The 18,094-nt window shown below is 45.2% G+C and overlaps 1 protein-coding gene across 1 annotated transcript in view; it reads left to right on the top strand.

The window, feature by feature from the left end:
• The first annotated feature begins 13,359 nt into the window (after positions 1-13,359).
• KIAA1217 (KIAA1217 ortholog) overlaps positions 13,360-18,094 on the top strand; it is a 278,742-nt gene continuing 274,007 nt past the window's right edge. Inside the window, 1 exon segment of the mRNA XM_064479399.1 lies at positions 13,360-13,625. Coding sequence (XP_064335469.1) covers positions 13,556-13,625 — 70 coding nt within the window. The 5' untranslated portion in view covers positions 13,360-13,555.

The raw sequence follows: 18,094 nt of genomic DNA on the forward strand, positions 1-18,094 counted from the left end.
CCTGCCAGACACGCTAGGTGGGTGTGATAAGCGCTGTGGGGCACACAAGTCAATGTGAGGAGGAAGCAGGAGGTAACACCCCCCCCCCAAATTGGGGCAGACATATTTTTAAAGTTTTCATTTTTCATCTGAAACTCAAATGTATCTTGGCATCCTATATTTTACCTGGTACCCCCACCTGACCCAGAGGGCCTCAGGGCACACTGCCTGGCTGCTCTAAGAAGCACATCTAGCCTCAAGGCTTCCAGGCAATTGGCACAGGAAGCTGCTCCTAGCAGAGTCCTGCCTGGTCAACCTTGGGAAATGTTCCCGATTGTGTTCTGGTTTCGTTTCTAACTTATTAGCAAAAAAAGGGGGGGGGGGACAGCATTGCCAAAGATGGCTATTTCAAATAGCTTGGGGGTGAAATCACACTAGTTCCTGCTGTACCAAGTATGGGGAACTGTCAGTGAGAAGAAATGCTGAGGGTGCTGCCTAGGGAGCGTGGACGTTTCCACCCTGCGAAGGGCAACATGACATCCAGAAGCAGGCTTTTGACTTTCTTGCCCTCTAGTGGCCAAATGCCTAAACGGGGGGTTGAGTTCCTGCTTAGGATCTCTCGTGTCTTTGGACTACCTGCAGCAAGAGACATAACTGAGAAGGACGTCAGAAGATGCAGGTACAGGCAGATGCCAAACCCCAAAGCCAGCCTGGGTGGCGCCTGGACCCGGGAAGAGGTGTCGCAGGCTGTGCTGCTGCCTCCTCCCACTTCATGTGGCTCCCGAGTGAGGTTCCAGGTCCTGGGGATGGAATCTGCCCACAGTTGCCTTTAATGTTCCTTCATTCACCTGACAGACATTACCAGAGTATCTACTGTGGACCAGGCATGGTGCTGGGTGCTGGCATCACGTCTGACACATGGAGTTAAACCTAAGAGTTTGTGCAGCACTCTAGAAACCGCACCTAAGGCAAACTGAACACACATCACTAGGCACAGGGATTTTAGAATCGCAAAATGACGGATCCATTTTCAGTTGAACTCCAATTTTCTGGCCACCTTCTTTCTTCATAACTCATACATACAGCGTCTTTTTGATAAATGGTCATTAGACTTCTTGGCAACTATTTATAATTTGGCACAGTAGTCAATCAGATTTCATATAATACAAAATTAATGCCATGTGATGTGCCTAGAGCTATTCCTAACTTCATATATATATATAAAAAAAAGGGCCTTGGCAGAATGTTGAATTTTTCCCCTTTCCTAGAATGAGCAATGCTGAGTTACTGACATTGAATGAATATATCAACAGAAAGCTGTTAGAAGAGTGAAGTTGTTTGGGAAGAGTTGGGCCTATCTGCGGTAGTATTGACCCAACTAAAATCAGTGGAAAAACCTAGGTGGGATGTTGATATGTCACTTCAGTTTGTGCAGCTTGGTGGGACTCTCTTCCCTGAGTCTGCCACCCGGCATGCGATGAATCTTTCCATCATGCCAATTTCCCAGGTGGCTTTCCAATCTGTCTGCTCATTTCACCCTTACTTCCTCCTTAGTTTAGATTCTCATGTCTCTTTTTCTTGAACGAGTATAATAGGCATTTTAGTGGAGTCCCTTTTCCTGCTTCTCTGAAATCCATTCTCCATACAGATTTGTCTAAAGCACAGATCGTGACTCCGCAGCGCTCACAGGATAAACTTCAAGCTTTCTGTGCATCAAACGCAGGAGACCACCACCTGTCCAGCCACAGCCACCATCATTCCATCATCCTTCCCATCACATTCCTGCCAGGGTCTTGCAGGTGCTCTGAGTTGGTCTGTGGACCTGTCAGATGACTATCCAAACATAAATCTGCTCTGTGCCATATTGCTTGTGAGTTTTCTCCTTTGTAAATCCATGTAGCCCCAAGGTGACCAAATCCCACTGTAAACATGTCATGAGTCTGTACTGACTGTGTTTTAAGAGCTTGTTTCTGGCAGGTGCTTTCTACACTCAGTTTCGACATAGTCTCACCTCCCTAATCCGTCTTGCAAATGCACTGTCACTAGGCCTGCCACACTCAAATCTGAGGTCCCTGATTACTGAGGTCCCTGCATTTTATTGTCATTGAGAGTGCTAGGCATTGACAAAAGGTACAAAATAAGTTCCCTGAATTCAGTAGAGAGGGAAGAGCGATCAATACCACCATGTGGGTGTGACCTGGTGAATATTAAGGGGTCCCACCCAGTAATGCCACTCTCTGCTTTGACCCACCAGCTTTAGTCACCTGTCTGGGTCTCTTGGGGATCATGACCCACAGTGGGATGATAAAGGCTGGTTTATCGTGTTAGAGATTCACAGGATGACCTGTGACATTCTATTCATTCATGTACCACAACTAAACTGGCACTTACTATGTGCCAGGCTCTGAGCTGCTTTTATCTTCACCACAACGCTGGGAGGTAGGTACTATTATTATTTCCATTTTATTGGTAGGAAAATGGAAGTCACCTGCCCAGGCTGGCCTAGCAAGTAAGTGATGGAGCAGAGACTCAGGCTTGGATTCATGTCTGTGCTCTCTCCATGCTGACACTCCTGCAGAAATGTTAGCAGCTCCAGGGAGGGTGTAGCTCAGGGGTAGAGCATGTGCTGAGCATGCTCGAGGTCCTGGGTTTGATCCCCAGGACCTTCATCAAAAATAAATATGAAATATTAGCAGCCCAAGGTGCTTAAAGCCATGTGGTTCCTTTTACCTTAGAGCTCAGTGGGGCACCCTGCTCAGCCCCTGTGTAAAGGTGAGGCCTCGAGAACTAGGCAGTAGCTTGTAGGTGTTGTCAGCATTGGAGTTCCAGGAAGAACAGCGAACATCAACCCAAGTAACTGTCCCCTCCCTCCCATTCATACAGCTGGGGCACTGGCTGGGAGGGCTGCTTGTTATGATGGGTTCTTGTCTTCCCTCACTAATAGGGACCTGGCTTGTCTGGAAAAGCTGCAGTGGAAAAACTGAGATTTCAGTTTATAACTGAGAGGAGTCTCAGAATTTATCCAGACTAAAGCCTTCACTTCACAGATGAGAAACTCCAGGGCCCAGACAGGTTAAATAACCGCTCATCCGGGATTGCACAGCTCAGGAGAGGGCGTGAGTCTGCTTCTGGGTAAACTGAGAACCTGAATCAAACCAGCTTTGTTCATGATTACATTCTGCCTTGGTTCTGTGATCTTTGGAATTTTCATTCACAGGGCTTGATTTTTTTGGTTTGATTTTTTTCTTCTTAGTGAATAAACGTAGATGCTGGTCTGATGGTCTACGTGATTTCTGTGTCATTGTGACTTGAACCTGTGTGAGATGGGTGAGCTTTAACTTGGGAGAATATTTAAACCAGGGCTGGAGGGCTGCAGGGCTCTTGTTCTTATGAACAAATACACAGAGAAGGTGGGAAGGGGTAACAGAGGGACATTGTCCGTGACTCTCAGCAGACGTACCATGAAACTGTACATTTATTACAGCTCTTAACTAATTGCCCTCCTGCTCATCAACCTCCTCCCTCCTCCTCGCCCCCCCCCCCCCATTCAATACAGCTTCCATTGTACCAAGAGAATCACTTTCTAAAGCACCTATTTGGTCCCTTCATTCCTCACTGCCTAGAGCTTACAATTTAAACTTCTCATTTGAAATGCAAGAAACCCTCAGAATAGCCCTTACATATTTTATCAATCTTCTGCAAATCCCCATCCTCACCATCAATTTTTTATTTATTTTTATTTTTAAACATTTTTAGAAATTGAAGTGTGGTTAATTGACAATGTTATATTAGCTTCAGGTGTACAACATAGTGATTTGGTATTTTTATAGCTTATACTCCATTTAAAGTTATTATAAAATATTGGCTATATTCCCTGTTCTGTACATTACATCCTGTGCTGTATCTTATTTATTTTATGCTTAGTAGTTTTTACCTCTTAATCCCCTTCCACTAAATTACCCCTCCCCCCTCCTACCCACTGGTAACCACTAGTTTGTTCTGTGTATCTATGAGTCTGTTTCTGTTTTGTTATATTCATTCCTTTGTTTTATTTTTTAGTTTCCACATATAAGTGAAGACATACAATATCTGTCTTTCTCTGTCTGACTTACTTGAAGAAGTAATAATAACCACCAGGTCCATCCATGTTGTTGCAAATGGCAGAATTTCATTCTTTTTTTTATAGCTCAGTAACATTCCATTGTGTACATACCATATCTTCTTTATCCATTCATCTAATGATGGACACTTAGGTTGCTTCCGTATCTTGGCTCCTGTAAATAAAGCTGCTGTGAACATTGGGGTGCATGTGTCTTCAATTTGTGTTTTCATTTCCTTCAGATATATACTCAGGAGTGGGATTGCTGGATTGTATGGTAGTTCTATTTTTAGTTTTTTGAGAAATAGCCGTACTGTTTTCCATAGTGGCTGCACCAGCTTACACTCCCACCAACAGTGCATGAGAATTTCCTTTTCCCCACATCCTCTCCAACACTTGTTATTTGTATCTTTTTGACAATAGCCATTCTGACAGGTGTGAGATGAAATCTTGTGGTTCTGGTTTCCATCTCCCTGGGATGTTGAACATCTTTTCATGTACCTGTTGGCCATCCGTATACCTTCTTTGAAGAAATATCTATTCAGGTCTTCCACCCACTATTCATTTTTTTAAAACACCTTCACTTTCTGCCATTATTTGCCACCACCTGATATGCACACCACATTTCTACTCTCAAGGCATTGGCTAATGCACTTGGGGTCCCTGGGTTGACATTCTCTTTCCCCAGTGAGTCAGCTGGTGAAAGTCTCTTCATTCTTTGAGACCACATGGCACCTTCTCTCCCAGGCCTTTCCTGTTCTTGACAAGAATGGTTGCTCCTCCTCCCATGCCCTTGAATTATGTCTTTACTAGAACTCTTCTCTTCTTTCCCTAGTTAAGTGAACTTGGATATCATCTTCTTAGTCTATGTGGTATCATCATTCCTTCTCAGATCCCATCATGCAAAACATTTTCTCGGTGTCTCAGTGGGTCAAGAGCAGTGGCAGGAGCTGGGGACTCAAAGATGATCTAAAAGGATTCCCATTCTTTTGAGACCTCACAGTCTCAGGAGACAAGCTCACGTATAAACAATTAAATACTGTGCAGTGCATTCAACGTTTACAAATCTATGGCTTGTCTTATCCATCCCCCCATCCTTAGCATCCACCAATGGCAAATCAGTGCTCTATGATTTCTCAAACAAATGAAGGTGTGAATGAATGATGAGATGGTTAGACTGGTCACCTTTAACCTAAATCAGTACTCCATGCTGCAACACCTTATGAGGCAATTTTAAATTACATGAACAAAACATTTTACCTTAAAAAAAAACTGTTATGTGTTTACTGTATGTAGGAAAATATATAATTGTTTATCAAACCCATACTGTTAACAGTATTATAGGTGACAAAAAGTTTAATCCTTTTAAGTCCATACTAATATACTATAATGTAAGAATTAGATGGCAGAAAACAACTTGCTGAATTTTGAGAAATACTGAGTTAAGATCATTTTCATTGTTTCCTTTTTTTTTTAGGTTTTGTTCTTTCCCTGAATCCAGTCTGTATAAATTTGCCTTTAGAATTTTGGGAATCTCTTGAAGCAAATCTTTTGCTGTAAAAAATGTGCAACCCAGGGCAATATATATCTTTTAAAAGATAGGGCAAAAACACTGTGTGTGTTTTGAAGGTGTACCAAACCACATTTTCATTTATGTTTGTATTTATTTGTGACCTAAAGATCAGGTTTATTTCCCTCAATGGGAGATTACTTGAAAATACCCAGATTTGGGGTTCTGTCTGTACATAAATTAAAATGTGGCTCCACGTCTATCAACCTCACTCCTTTCTGTTTATGATGATGATTTACATGAGGTTAAGATGTAAAGGCAAGAGTTGGAGTGAGGGGTTGGTTTTGATGACATGTGGAGGGTACAGGGATCCTCCAGGAAGGCAGTGCAGCTGGTTCCCAAGCTTTACCTTCATGACCCACGCCCAGGAGGCTGGCTAGGAGGAACAGTGTGTATATGGTGCCTCCTGACTCTGCAGTCTCTATATTTTAACTTAGAAGTGATTCTGTAAACTCTCCTCTTCAATGTCCTTTCATAGGTGTGACCTGTTCAGGTGACCACACAAAGGCTGGGTTATATGAGGAAGTAGGAGGATGAGGAAATGGCTTTCCCAGGCCCCCTGAGCCACTGGGCATAGTTCTTTGACATGTAGGGTATAGCAGTAGCTACACGATGGTGACAGCAACTCTGGGAAACCAACAGGGATCTGTCCTTGTCCCTCGTTCAGCTGTTCCATGCCTGCCTGGTCTCTTCTATCTGCAGCTGCCATTCAACTATTTCTCTCTCTCTCTCCTCCATGGCTTTTACCCGCTAATGTCTCTGTGGGTCTCAGCTTTTGCCCACCATACTGCCTACATCTGGGGTGACCAACTCAACTCAGTTTCTCTGGGACTTTCCAGGTTTTAATCCCCAAATTTCCACATCCTAGAAACACCCAAAGTCCTGGGCAAATCATCTCTTTTCTATGTGTCTCATATTCAAAGTCTGTAAGAAAGAAGAGGGGAGACCTGACTGGGTCTCTTAGCCCTTCCCCAGCCCATAGCACCCAGACTCTCCCACCAGGCTCTCCCATCAGGATGCTTATCCCTACTGGCTGGACCGAAGTCAGGCCTGGGAGTGGCCTAGAGCTGCTTCCCCAGCATCCTTCTCAGAAGGGACTTGTGAGCTGAGCAAGCCTGGAAATACTGTCACTTCTTCTCAGGTCCTCTTTTCACTTTGTACAGTGTGTCATTTATCAGCATCCTGGCTCCTTATGCTTATCGGGTGCGGGTGCATTGAACGGGGGATGTGTGTGCATATGTGGGGGAGTCGGTAGAAATGACTTGTTATCATTTCATCCCCTTTACTTTTATGAAACCAATCATGTTCCACAGATTAAACTCCTCATAAAGTGTTATGGAAACCCTGGCCCAACTTCTAATTCTATTTGATCCCACTCGACCTTGTCCACTCCAGAGAATGTAAAGCTTGCAAAAGGGAATGTTTCAATAGCAGAACACTGGAATCTGGGAAATGTTGACTTTTAAGCTCTAATAGCATGTGAGGATGAAGACAGAATTCACAGTGACTAAAGGCAGAGACACTGAGCCACGGAGCAGTTGGTCACTGCTGGAGGTCTTCATCTACTTGGCCAATTTCAGCACCCCACCCACCCACTTGGCCCCAGAAATTAGGTCCTTCATTAGTAAAACTGTTTTTCCCATCTGCAAGAGACAGAAGTTCTCCCCTTCCCTTAAATTCTGGGGGCTGGGTTGGGGGAGAGAAAAATGAAATCACTGTAAAAATACTTAAGCTCTGAAGGACATGTTTGATTTTCAGGAACTGACCATAAAAGTAAAGGGTGGAAAAGCTGGAGAGAGCCAGGGTTCCAGGCAGGGTGGTGCTGTCACCACTGCATCTCACACCCCCGGGGCACCCTGCAACCTGAGAGCACCCCACGTCTCCATCTCCAGGCTTTGGCAGCACTGCCCTCCATTTGTGGGGAGCACAGCCAGCACAGTTCATCATCTCTGTGTCACTGTGCACACCTATCAGCCTCTGGGGGTGAAACAGAAAGGTTTTGGCACTGACTCCTGCATTCTCTGCTGTCCGTGGCTCTCTTATAAATCAAGTCTGGCTGTTAATCACTGAAGCTAAGAATTGATGACAAAAGTTAAAAAACAAATCTAGATGCATTATTGAAACAAAGTCTAGCTCAGCATTTACTTGGCACTGAAGCATACAGAGGCGATCAGTCCAGTTTCAAGTGAGTTTCCCCTGTGCTGATAGAGAAGGTGAGGAGGTCTGAGTTCTAGAGGATGGGGCAGAGGAGAGCACAGGCTCAGGGGAGGGAGCAGTAAAGCCCCTCCCCCCGGCTGGGCTCCCAGTATGCCTGTCATAGGTCTGGCTTTCCAGTGTATCGAGGTCATCTCCAGGACAGGCTCTCAGAGCCCCCCACTCCCTACCCCTGTGCTGCACAGGTGTGCTTTCATGGCTGTGCCTCCCCCAGCTCACCTCACAGGCCCTTTCTGCTGCTGAACCTGTCTAGGCTCCTCTCCAGCATCTCCGATGGCTGGTCCCAGCCTCCCCTCCCCGGGAAGCCCTGCCCCCCTGGGACGGTCCATGGTGGTACAGAACCAGCACATGGGCAGGCACACACAGCTCACACCAGGTCTCAGTGAGCAGAGAGGACCTTAATGTCTGACGCCTCAAGGCTTGTACAGCAGTCCCCCTCCCCCCCGCAAATAATACCAGATCCAATGCTACAGTTGAGGGGAGAGGGGTTTTGGAAAAAACTAGGTACACCCTCCCAATTACAGATCCTGACTTGATTCTTCATTTCCATAGAGCAAGAGGAATTAGTATAATTGAGGGGTGCCCTAGGGCAGTCGAAAGAAAAGAGGATAAAAGATCCTAAGTGTTGACCAAGTGTGATAGTGTGAAGGCTGGGATACAGGAGCGACAGGAGCCTGACTGGCAGTAGGCTCCAGGCCTCAGTTTGTTCATCTGAAGAATGGGGGAAGGAAACGGGGAGACATGAACCACACAGGAGCCGGGTCTTCTGGTTCTGTGGTTGGTTCCCTGTCATTCTTGTCCCCTCCCACTCCTAACAGCTCAGTGCAGCTCTGAGGGAGGCCACGTGCAGAAGCTCCAAGGCAGACATAGACCAGGGAAGTGCCTTTCCATGGAGGCCTCACCAAACACTCCATATTGAAAGGGTTCACAATGGCCCCACTGGGTAAAACAAGGAAGCAAGCAGGATCTGGTATTTGTGGATGTTCTCACAGTGCCATGGACTCCTCCCTGGGGCCATTAGGAACTCAGTGGAGTCTGTTGCGGTTTACTTCTCTCTGGGAGGAGAAGCGTGAGCACATGCAAGTTGCAATTTTCACTTAAATGTTGCCACCTGGGATCCAGACTTGGTCTGCAGTGACCAGGCCCTGGTTTCTCCCTGATGTGCTGCACACGTGGAACTTAGCTACAGAGTTTTGCAGATGAGGTCTTTGCTCTTCAGTATCCAGCAGCTTAAAAGAGATAAAAAGAAACCCCAGTAAAAATGAACATCAATGGATTCTCTTGAAAAGAAAGCAAATCTGCTTAAAGCATTAACACATTGGATCTAAGTCTGCTGCATATTTATAAGCACATGAGGAATTTGTATGGAGTAGGGAAGGAAAGTTCCCAGACGTCAGAATAGAGAGACTGAAATCAATGGAGGGGGCTCTTGGCCACCTTGCTTCTCTTTGGCCGGCAGGGTCTCCGTGGAGCAACTGGGATTTTAAGAACTGCAAGTAAGAGCAGGAAGATGGGTTATTCTCTGGCGAGAATGCTGGAGGTATATACATGGTTACTGGGTCACATTGGTAAGACCTTTGCCCTAAACACAGAAAGGAAAATCTGTTTTGGTGAATGAATCATGTAGAGTATCGTGTTGTGGAATTTGTGTTTTCCAGTGTGAAATTGTTGGTGGTGCTTGTAATGCAGCTCTGATGACGTTCACACCTTTAATTGATGCTTCGATTTCTCTTGTGAGGTCTGCGTCTGGAAACTCAAACAGCATTATTATGTTCATTTCACGTTTGGAAACCAGAGGAGCGCATAGGGCTTATCTTGGGCTACAGATAGGTGATCATCTGTGCTGGTCTGCCAGGGACAGTCGTAGTTTCTGCATCTTGTCCTGTTGTCATTATTAATGGTGTCCCCTTTCCTGATCACAAGTGCTCTGGTTTATATTTAAGTATAAGGTCACCCGAGCCAGCTGACACCCTGCTGGCAAAAGTAGGATTGAAGATCCTGCATTTCATTCACCAGATCATCCATTTAAGCAAATGTTTTCCCAGTTGTCAAAAGCCCTTTATTTCTGACTTACAGAGTGACACACAACAGCGTGTCCTTTAGAAAAGCAGATGGGTGACACATCAAACATGAGGTCTCTGGTTGAAACATTCTTACTTGTTTTTCATTTTGTTTTGTTTTACTTTCACCGTTATCATTGCCTTGGAAAATGGCATTTTATGACTTCAGCAAGCATTAATTATTTCTTTTGTGTCCCCATGTCAAATCATTTTAAACCAGTGTGTTCTTAATAGGGTTTAAAGTGAAAAAAAAAAACAAAAACAAAACTGAAACATAGCAGCATAATTCCACTAATGCTTGATGCTAGTGATGATTTCTCTCTTGAAAAGCTTACACAAAGGAAGCTGACATGCTTTCTTCAGCCCTGTAATTAAACAGGCCTGCTGAGAAGTCTTACGCAATAGTTTATGATTTTTGTGACTAACGCCCATCATGGCGGACGCCCGTTGGAGTTGGGTTATCACAACCAATAATGGCCCAGTTCTGTAATGGGTTCCTCTGACTGCAAAATCACCATTGGCCCTTACAGCACTCTTATCTCATCAGCTGTCTTTCCTTTTAAAGGACACTTTTCTCTGTGTTAGTTCATTTGGAGTCATGAATTGCCAACATATGGAGCCATTAACCGAGAAATCGTCTTGCACCTTTCCTGGTTAACAGAAATGGAGTTGAAAATTTAGCCCGTCAGTCTCCTTCCTGTCACGCTGTCTGTGACTGCAGGAAAAATCACATTGCAAGTTCTTCCCCACTTTCCTTACACCTTTCACAGCCAATTTCAAAGTATGGCAGTAGGCAGATTGGGTCATAATAGCAATTTTTTTAACCCAGAAATTAAATTAAACCAAAAAGCCTCATGTACTTCGAGTTCAAATAGGGTTTCTTCCAGAAAGAACATCTCCACAGTAACAGCAGTGAAAATGATAGTTTTTTTCATGAAGATCTGAGTTACTAAACTAATGCAGATTGCAGAGTACAGTTACTGTTTTCCTGAGACCCTTCGCAGAGAAACTGGAAATCAGTGAAAAGTTGTTAGTAAGGTCTGTGTGCTTCAGGGAGAGATGTATAGAAAAGTCAGTGCCCTGGCATTAATGCAGAGCCTTCTCAAGCTGTTTTCAGTTCCAGCTCTCCAGGAGGAACAAAGGGCCAATAACTAATACAATAGAAGCTCTTCCCCAGGATGATCAGAAAGTTTGACTACTCAAGAGAACATGTTTTACTGTAAATGTCTAGATTTCGTGATCCTTAATGATTTATGTTTCTTACCTCCACTGGTAATGCCTTTTTCTTTTGTGCATACCCCAAAGAATTTGCTTGGAGGAATGTCCACAGAGGCAGTAGCCCGCTTTGCCTGTGGGGGAGGGGAGGGTCAGAGCAGCTGGACCACGTGGTTGACCGGGGGTTCTTTGGGCTGCTTGGAGACTCAGGCTGGTGGGAGAGCTGCCCCGCATTTTGCTTATCTGAGAATCAACAAGAGAGCTTATCTGCTCTCACACTTTCCAGACAGACCCAGGCGAGCATAATCTGCATCTAAAAATGGATCTTTTCTGCCTGGATTGAGGCTGCCAGGAAGGGCCCCAGGTAGCGCAGGGTGCTGTTGGTGATGGAGGACTGCAATTGGAGATGCCTGGCTGTCTCCTCCATCCTGGTTTTTGCCTCTGTACTGTGTCAAGTGACAGGTAGAAACTGTCAGGAGCAGCCTCTTCACACACCAGCTCAAGTCGGGTTAGGGTCAGAGCCCAAAGCCCAGGGCATCTGGTGTAGGCTGATGATCTGGTGCTGCAGTGTGGCATGATGTCTCTCTGTCTCTCTCTCATTCTACCTCGCCTCCATCCTTCCTGGCATTAATAATTTGAAGACACACACACAACATCTCTACAAGGGTCTGGATAATCTGGATCTGGGGGCTTGAGCACAGATCCCTTCTTCCTGAACACTGTGTACCCGAGGAAATATTTAAGTTTTAAGGAGATTCATTGGGCCTTTGCCGCAGGCCACCAGCCCAGAAACTAAGATTAGTTCCTCCTTAAAGCAAGATTACCAGGTCATTCTGTTGCAAAGTCATGGCGTCCTTGAGTAATCTACCCTGGCCACCCAACTTTCTGCCTCCCTGCTGCCCGGCTTGGCTGTAACTTTCTGGAAGATCTACTACATCCTCCTGGGTTTCAAGAGAAATCCTTTTAGGAATTGAGGGGTCTCTTCTGTTTCTCCTGATGTGAGTTGAGCTCACTTCCTGGCACCATTACTTTCCTATGTCCTTTACAGCCTACTGAGTCTTTTTGTCCTAAATGGACAAAATCTGTCCCCCATGCTGCCAAAACACACCGGTGACTCAAGGTCAGAATCTGGAGGACAGGCCAGCCATTGTTCTGCCCACATTCTTCATCTAAATTAATCTACAACCTTGCCTGAATGGCCAGTAAACTGGGTCAATTTATGGTCAGCGGGCTAACCATTGTGCATTTCTTCCTCTGCAAATGAAGGGGCCCCCATCGATTAAAACATCACGCTCTTCTTACCAGTGGGTGTGTTACTTGTTGATATCCCACATAGCAGCGCCAACGTTGCTCAGATTATTTTCCTGGTTTTTTTTTTTTTTGTTTTTTTTTTTTGGACACTGTGCCTCCTCTTTTCACTTTCTGGGAAATTTGCCAGTGTTTCAAGGACTGGGTAAAGAACTAAATAAATATTTGTAGGTAGTTTAAAAGGAGAGTGAGTCCAGTGGATATAACTTTGCCCATCCAAAGAAAAAAGCACATTAATTGCCTTTCAGATATTTTTAAGTAATTCACTTGAGAGAGTCAGAAGGTTGGTTTTTTACTAGTTTACTTTTCAGATTTTGTGGTCAAGGCGGGGTGGGGGTGGGGGCGTAGGGGGTAGGGGGAAGTCCAGAAAGTCTAGGCAAATGAGCACAAACTTTTAGAAGTCCCGCTGAAGTGACTGAAATTGACAGTGTGAACAGTCAACTACATCTTCGTGTTTGTTAATCAGGCTCTAAACAGTCGGTGCAAGAAAGTGTTTCCTTAAGAACCTTCCACAGAGGCCCCTTCTTTCTCACTGTTCTTTTTAAAACCGATTTCACTGAAATTTGGGACGTTCAGCAGTTGGCTGTTTATTTCTATGTGTACCAGCCTATTGGGGAGGCTGATTCTGAGCCTGAGATTAAAGAGACCAGAGAAGCGGCTTCCAGCAAGGGCTCCTGCCTGTGATCCACTGAAATGTTTTTCCTTCCCGGCCGCGGAGTCACAGCCGTTTGCGGCGCGGGCACCGGGCCGCCTGGGGCCCGGGGCAGGCGAGCCGATCACCTGTTGGGGCCTCCGGGAGCGCGCGGCGCGGGCAGGGCGGGGGCGCAGCGCGCATTCCTCGTGGACCCGTCCGGCGGGCGAGCGGGCGGACTGGCGGACGGACGCGGGGACGCGCGCGCCGAGGGACGCGGGAGGCCCGGCGCTGGAATGCAGTTTTCCGCGGCGAGAGAGACTTTGCATGGGAGTGGAGAATAGTTTGGGGTGGGGTTTCGCACCGTCCCCTCCTCCCCGCCCCCCGGGGCCCCCTTCCAGGCGCTTTCTGGGAGCTTTTTCAGAACTGCGCTCTGAAGTTTGAAGAACAGCGAGGAGCTGGGGCCATAGGCAGGGACAATGGAAGAAAATGAAAGCCAGAAATGTGAGCCGAGCCTTCCTTACTCAGCAGACTGCCGACAGATGCAGGGTAAGTAACAGGCTCATTCAAAGATGGAGTTACAGTTAACGAGTGTCCCTTGCCGCTTGCCGCTTGCTGCTGCTTTTTTAGAACTGGAGACAGGGCGCCTGGCACAGAAGAAGGCATATTTCTTGGGGTGATGCGTTTTCCAAACTGGAGAGCTGTGAGCTTGACTTGATCTCTGGCAGGATTTTCTTTAAGCAGCTAAAGAAGTGGAGGGGTGATGTCACATTTGTAGCACAGTAAGCAGTCAGTATGTGCTAGATCTCTAGGCAGTGACAAATGTATCGTGAAAAGCAGCTTTTAATCCTCACTGCTCCAGCCGTGGGAGAGAGGACCTCTTTCTGGGGAGGCAGCACTTCCATTCATTGGTTGGAGCAAATGCATGTCCCATGCAAGTTTTGTTGTGTTTTAGAGATTAATTGCGGAGTTTGGGGGATATTTTATTTTACAGATCGGAGCAGCAAGGGGGCACTTGTACATGTGGAGGATAGCTGGAACTCTGAATTATCTGTGTGCTTTAATTCAAAAGCTGGGAGCTGTTAGACAATTTTGGTCAATTTTCTCCAAGTGGTTTCCCTTTAATTGTGTTTACAATAGACTTGTCTTTTCCGTAGGGAATTTCCAGAAGCTCATGTTGTTCCAAAGAAATTTTGCAGTGGGGTTGGGTGGAGAGAGGACGTGTCTGCTCTCCAGTGTCTGACGTCTGTGATTCCAGAGCCTCTCCTGAAGTATCACACAGGCAGCGTGTTGGGACACCTCACAGTCCAGAACCACCCAGCACCCACCCTAACCCAGGTTCATCCAGGGGCCAGTCAGTCTCTGTGCTTGAGGGGCTGCAGGGCTGTGCGTGGGAGTAGTGACAATGCACAGGGGAAAAGGTGTGTGTTTTTGAAAAAGGCAAAGGGAAGTAACAAATGACTCATCCACACTGAAAATGCAAAGCTAAGCCAGACAAGAAAAATTCAATTGGGATAGAAAGCCCTCCACCCCCACCTCCCTCCCCGTCTTGAAATGCAAGAAATTTTAAGACGAGTAAACCCCAGAGAATTCCTGGAGTCTAGTCATCGTCTAGGTGGCTGTGTTTGTGCTTCCAAGCAGAGCCCTCTCTCCTTAAGGGCCCCGGTCAGTGGGGTTCCCTCCCCTTCCTTTCTCCCCTTTTGATAGACAGGATCCTTCAGCAGGAATTCAACCTCTGGGCTTCTGTTAAAAGAAATGTCTCAGAATCTAGAGGGGCAGTTAGAGTGGGACCGATTGAAGAGACAACTTTCAAACAACCGCAGCAATTCAAGGACACTTCAGAGGCTGGAGATGGTTGGACTGAGGGAGTGTGATCACTTTCTTTCTTCACATATTCAGTGAATATTGAGCATCTGTTATGGTCACTGTTTTAGTTGCTGGGGATCCAGCAATAAACAAAGTAGACCAAAAATACTTGCTTTCATTGAATTTATATTCTAAGGGCCAAGTTTGTGGGAAGGGGAGGGGTAGAGAAAGGTAATGAATGAATAAGTAGAATAGTGTGTTAGAGGACAGGGTTGCCAGATTTAGCAAATAAAAATACAGGAGGCCCAGTTAAATCTGAATTTCAGATAAACAACAAATAATTTTTAGTATAAGTATATCCCATGCAATATTTGGGACATACTTATGCTACAAATTATTTGTTATTTATCTGAAATTCAGATTTAACTGCATATTGTATTTTATCTAGCAACCCTATTAGGTAGGAATAAAGCAGTGGGGAAAACTAAGGCAGGGAAAGGGAATAGGGAGCGTGGGGAGAGAGTGGGAGTGAAACTAGTAGAATTATTAGGGAGATCCTCACTGGTGTGATATTTGAACAAAGGTGAGGAAGGGAACAGAAAGGGCATTTTCAAAGAACAGCATGAAGAAAGGATGGGAGGAAAAGAGGTTAAGGGGTCAAAAAAAAAAAAATCAAAAAATGGGCAGAAGACCTAAACAAGCAATTCTCCAATGAAGACACACAAATAGCCAACAGGCATATGAAAAGATGCTCAATATCACTAATTATTAGAGAAATGCAAATCAGAACTCACACTGATTAGAATGGCCATCATTAAAAAGTCTGCAATAGTAAATGCTGGAGAGGGTGTGGAGGAAAAGGAACCCTCCTACTGTTGGTGGGAATGTAAATTGGTGCCACCACTGTGGAGAATAGTATGGTGGTTCCGTAAAAAACTAAAATTAGAGTTACCGTATGATCCAGCAATCCCACTCCTGGTCACATATCGGGAGAAAACTCTAAATTCAAAAAGATACATGCACCCCAATGTTCATAGTGCACTATTTACAATACCCAAGACATGGAAGCTATCTAAATGTCCATCAGTGGATAACTGGATAAAGATTACACACACACACACATATACAATGAATGGAATAGGACTTGGCCATAAAAAAGAATGCAGTAATGCCATTTGCAGTAACGTGGATAGACCTAGAAATTATCATATTAAGTGAAAAAAGTCAGAGGAAAACAAATATCATATGATATCACTTATATGTGGAATCTTAAAAAAAAAAAAGAGAGATACAAATGAACTTACTTTTAAACCAGAAATAGACACAGATATAGAAGAGAAACTATGGTGAACAAAAGGGAAAGCGACGGTGAGGATGGATAAATTAGGAGTTTGGGATTAGCAGATACACACTACAAAAATAAAATAGATAAACAACAAGGTCCTATTGTATAGCACAGGGAACTGTATTTAATAGCTTATAATAACGTATAATGGAAAAGAATCAGAAAAAGAATATATATATATATGTATGTAAAACTAAATCACTTTGCTGTTCTAACACAACATTGTAAATCAGCTCTACTTCAATAAAAAAAAAATTCTATTAAAAAAAAAAAAGAGGTTAAGACCCAATTCTAGGCCAGGTCAGGTAGGGGCTGTTACACTTTGGTGAGGACTTAGGGTTTTATTTCCAGGGTGGCGGGAACTGCTGGTAGGTCTGACTGGTCTTATAAAAGGTGAAGACTGGGTGCTGTACTGAGAATAACCCAAGAGGGAGTGGGGGAAGGGCAGGGAGGCCAGTTAAGAGGTTTCCCCGGTAAACCAGGCGCTCGCTTGGACCAATGTGTCATAGAGCAGGTGTTGCAAATGAGATGTGTTCTAGGTGTACATTGAAGATCAAACAAATTGGCCGAGGGATTGGATGTGTAAGAGAGACAGAGGAGACAAAGATAACTCCAGAAATTTTGGTCTGCATAGTTAGAAGAAAAAAGTTGCCATTTACCTCAAGGGGAAAGCGTTTGAGAATCTCAGAGTATCTGAGAGGGTGCTTACAGCCTGGAAGTGGGTGGAGAGCAGAAAATCTTTTGGCTACACTAGGATCCAGGAGCTTATCTGGCATCCAGGTGGAGGTGCTGATTGCAACTTGGATAGTCATGGCTAATTTGAGGAGGGAGGACTGTGAAAGCTGGACTAGGATTGGGTCCTTGTGCAGAAGGAAAGTTTCCAGAGATGTGCCCTGGGGCACTCCAGCAGGTCAGGGAGCCTGGACAGGGTGGCTGAGACATTGTGAAAGGGGGCCGAGAATTCAGGTTCGATTTTCAGATCCCATTGAGTTCTGGGCAAAAATGATGCTGTGAAGGAGTGTGGCTTCACCTCCAGTTCTTTGGTGCGTTAAAGGACCAGGCCTCTGATGCTCACGTCACCTGTATACCATGTGCCCATTCCTGTCACTGTGCTGGTGTCTGGCCTTGTAATACCAGTGACAGCATGGTGTTTCAGGGCAAAGACCATGCCTTCTTCATCTTCACATTCCCAGCACCTAACAGAGCATCAGGAAGGTAGATGCCTTCCAGTAAATTATGTGCTGAACAAGAGGCTAATTACCCCCCCCCCCCCCCCACAGCTTTGACTTTATCAGCCCATTGTAGATAAGGATCCCTTGGTGATCATGTAACTAGTTGTTCAGACCGAGACACTTTTGAAAGTGGAAAGGAACGCTGTAAATAATTTCGCTTGGACAACAGTTGTCACCCAGAACTGTTTTGACAAACTGGGCATATGGTCACCAGGAAGGTAGCTCTAATTGTTGAGACTTCCTTGGCTGAGCAGTCAGCTCTTGGGTAATAACAGTGTGAAAGGGTGCTTGGAAGTACAGAGTGCTACTGAGTAATTACTGGTTGGATTTGAATCTAACTATCATGCTTCTTTTGAAGGCCGTGGGCTCCTCAGAGTGGCCCTGGAGGTGGGTTCCTTGAGATGCTCGCATCTGCTCACAGCTGCCCTGAGGTGTCTGTCTGCTTCTGCTCTGACTCCTGAGTTCTTGAATCCCCTGTTGCAGGTGCAGTGAAACCAGTGTTTTAAGACACGAGTATTCACTATGGTGGTAATCATTTCATGATAATGTCCACCTTAAACTCAGGCAGTGCTAGATAGCAGTTAGATCTCAGTGAAGCTGGAAAAGAAAAATAGTAATTGGCAGCCCTGCAGACA

The sequence above is a fragment of the Camelus dromedarius genome, chromosome 26 (genome assembly GCF_036321535.1).
Source record: "Camelus dromedarius isolate mCamDro1 chromosome 26, mCamDro1.pat, whole genome shotgun sequence".
NCBI lineage: Eukaryota > Metazoa > Chordata > Mammalia > Artiodactyla > Camelidae > Camelus > Camelus dromedarius.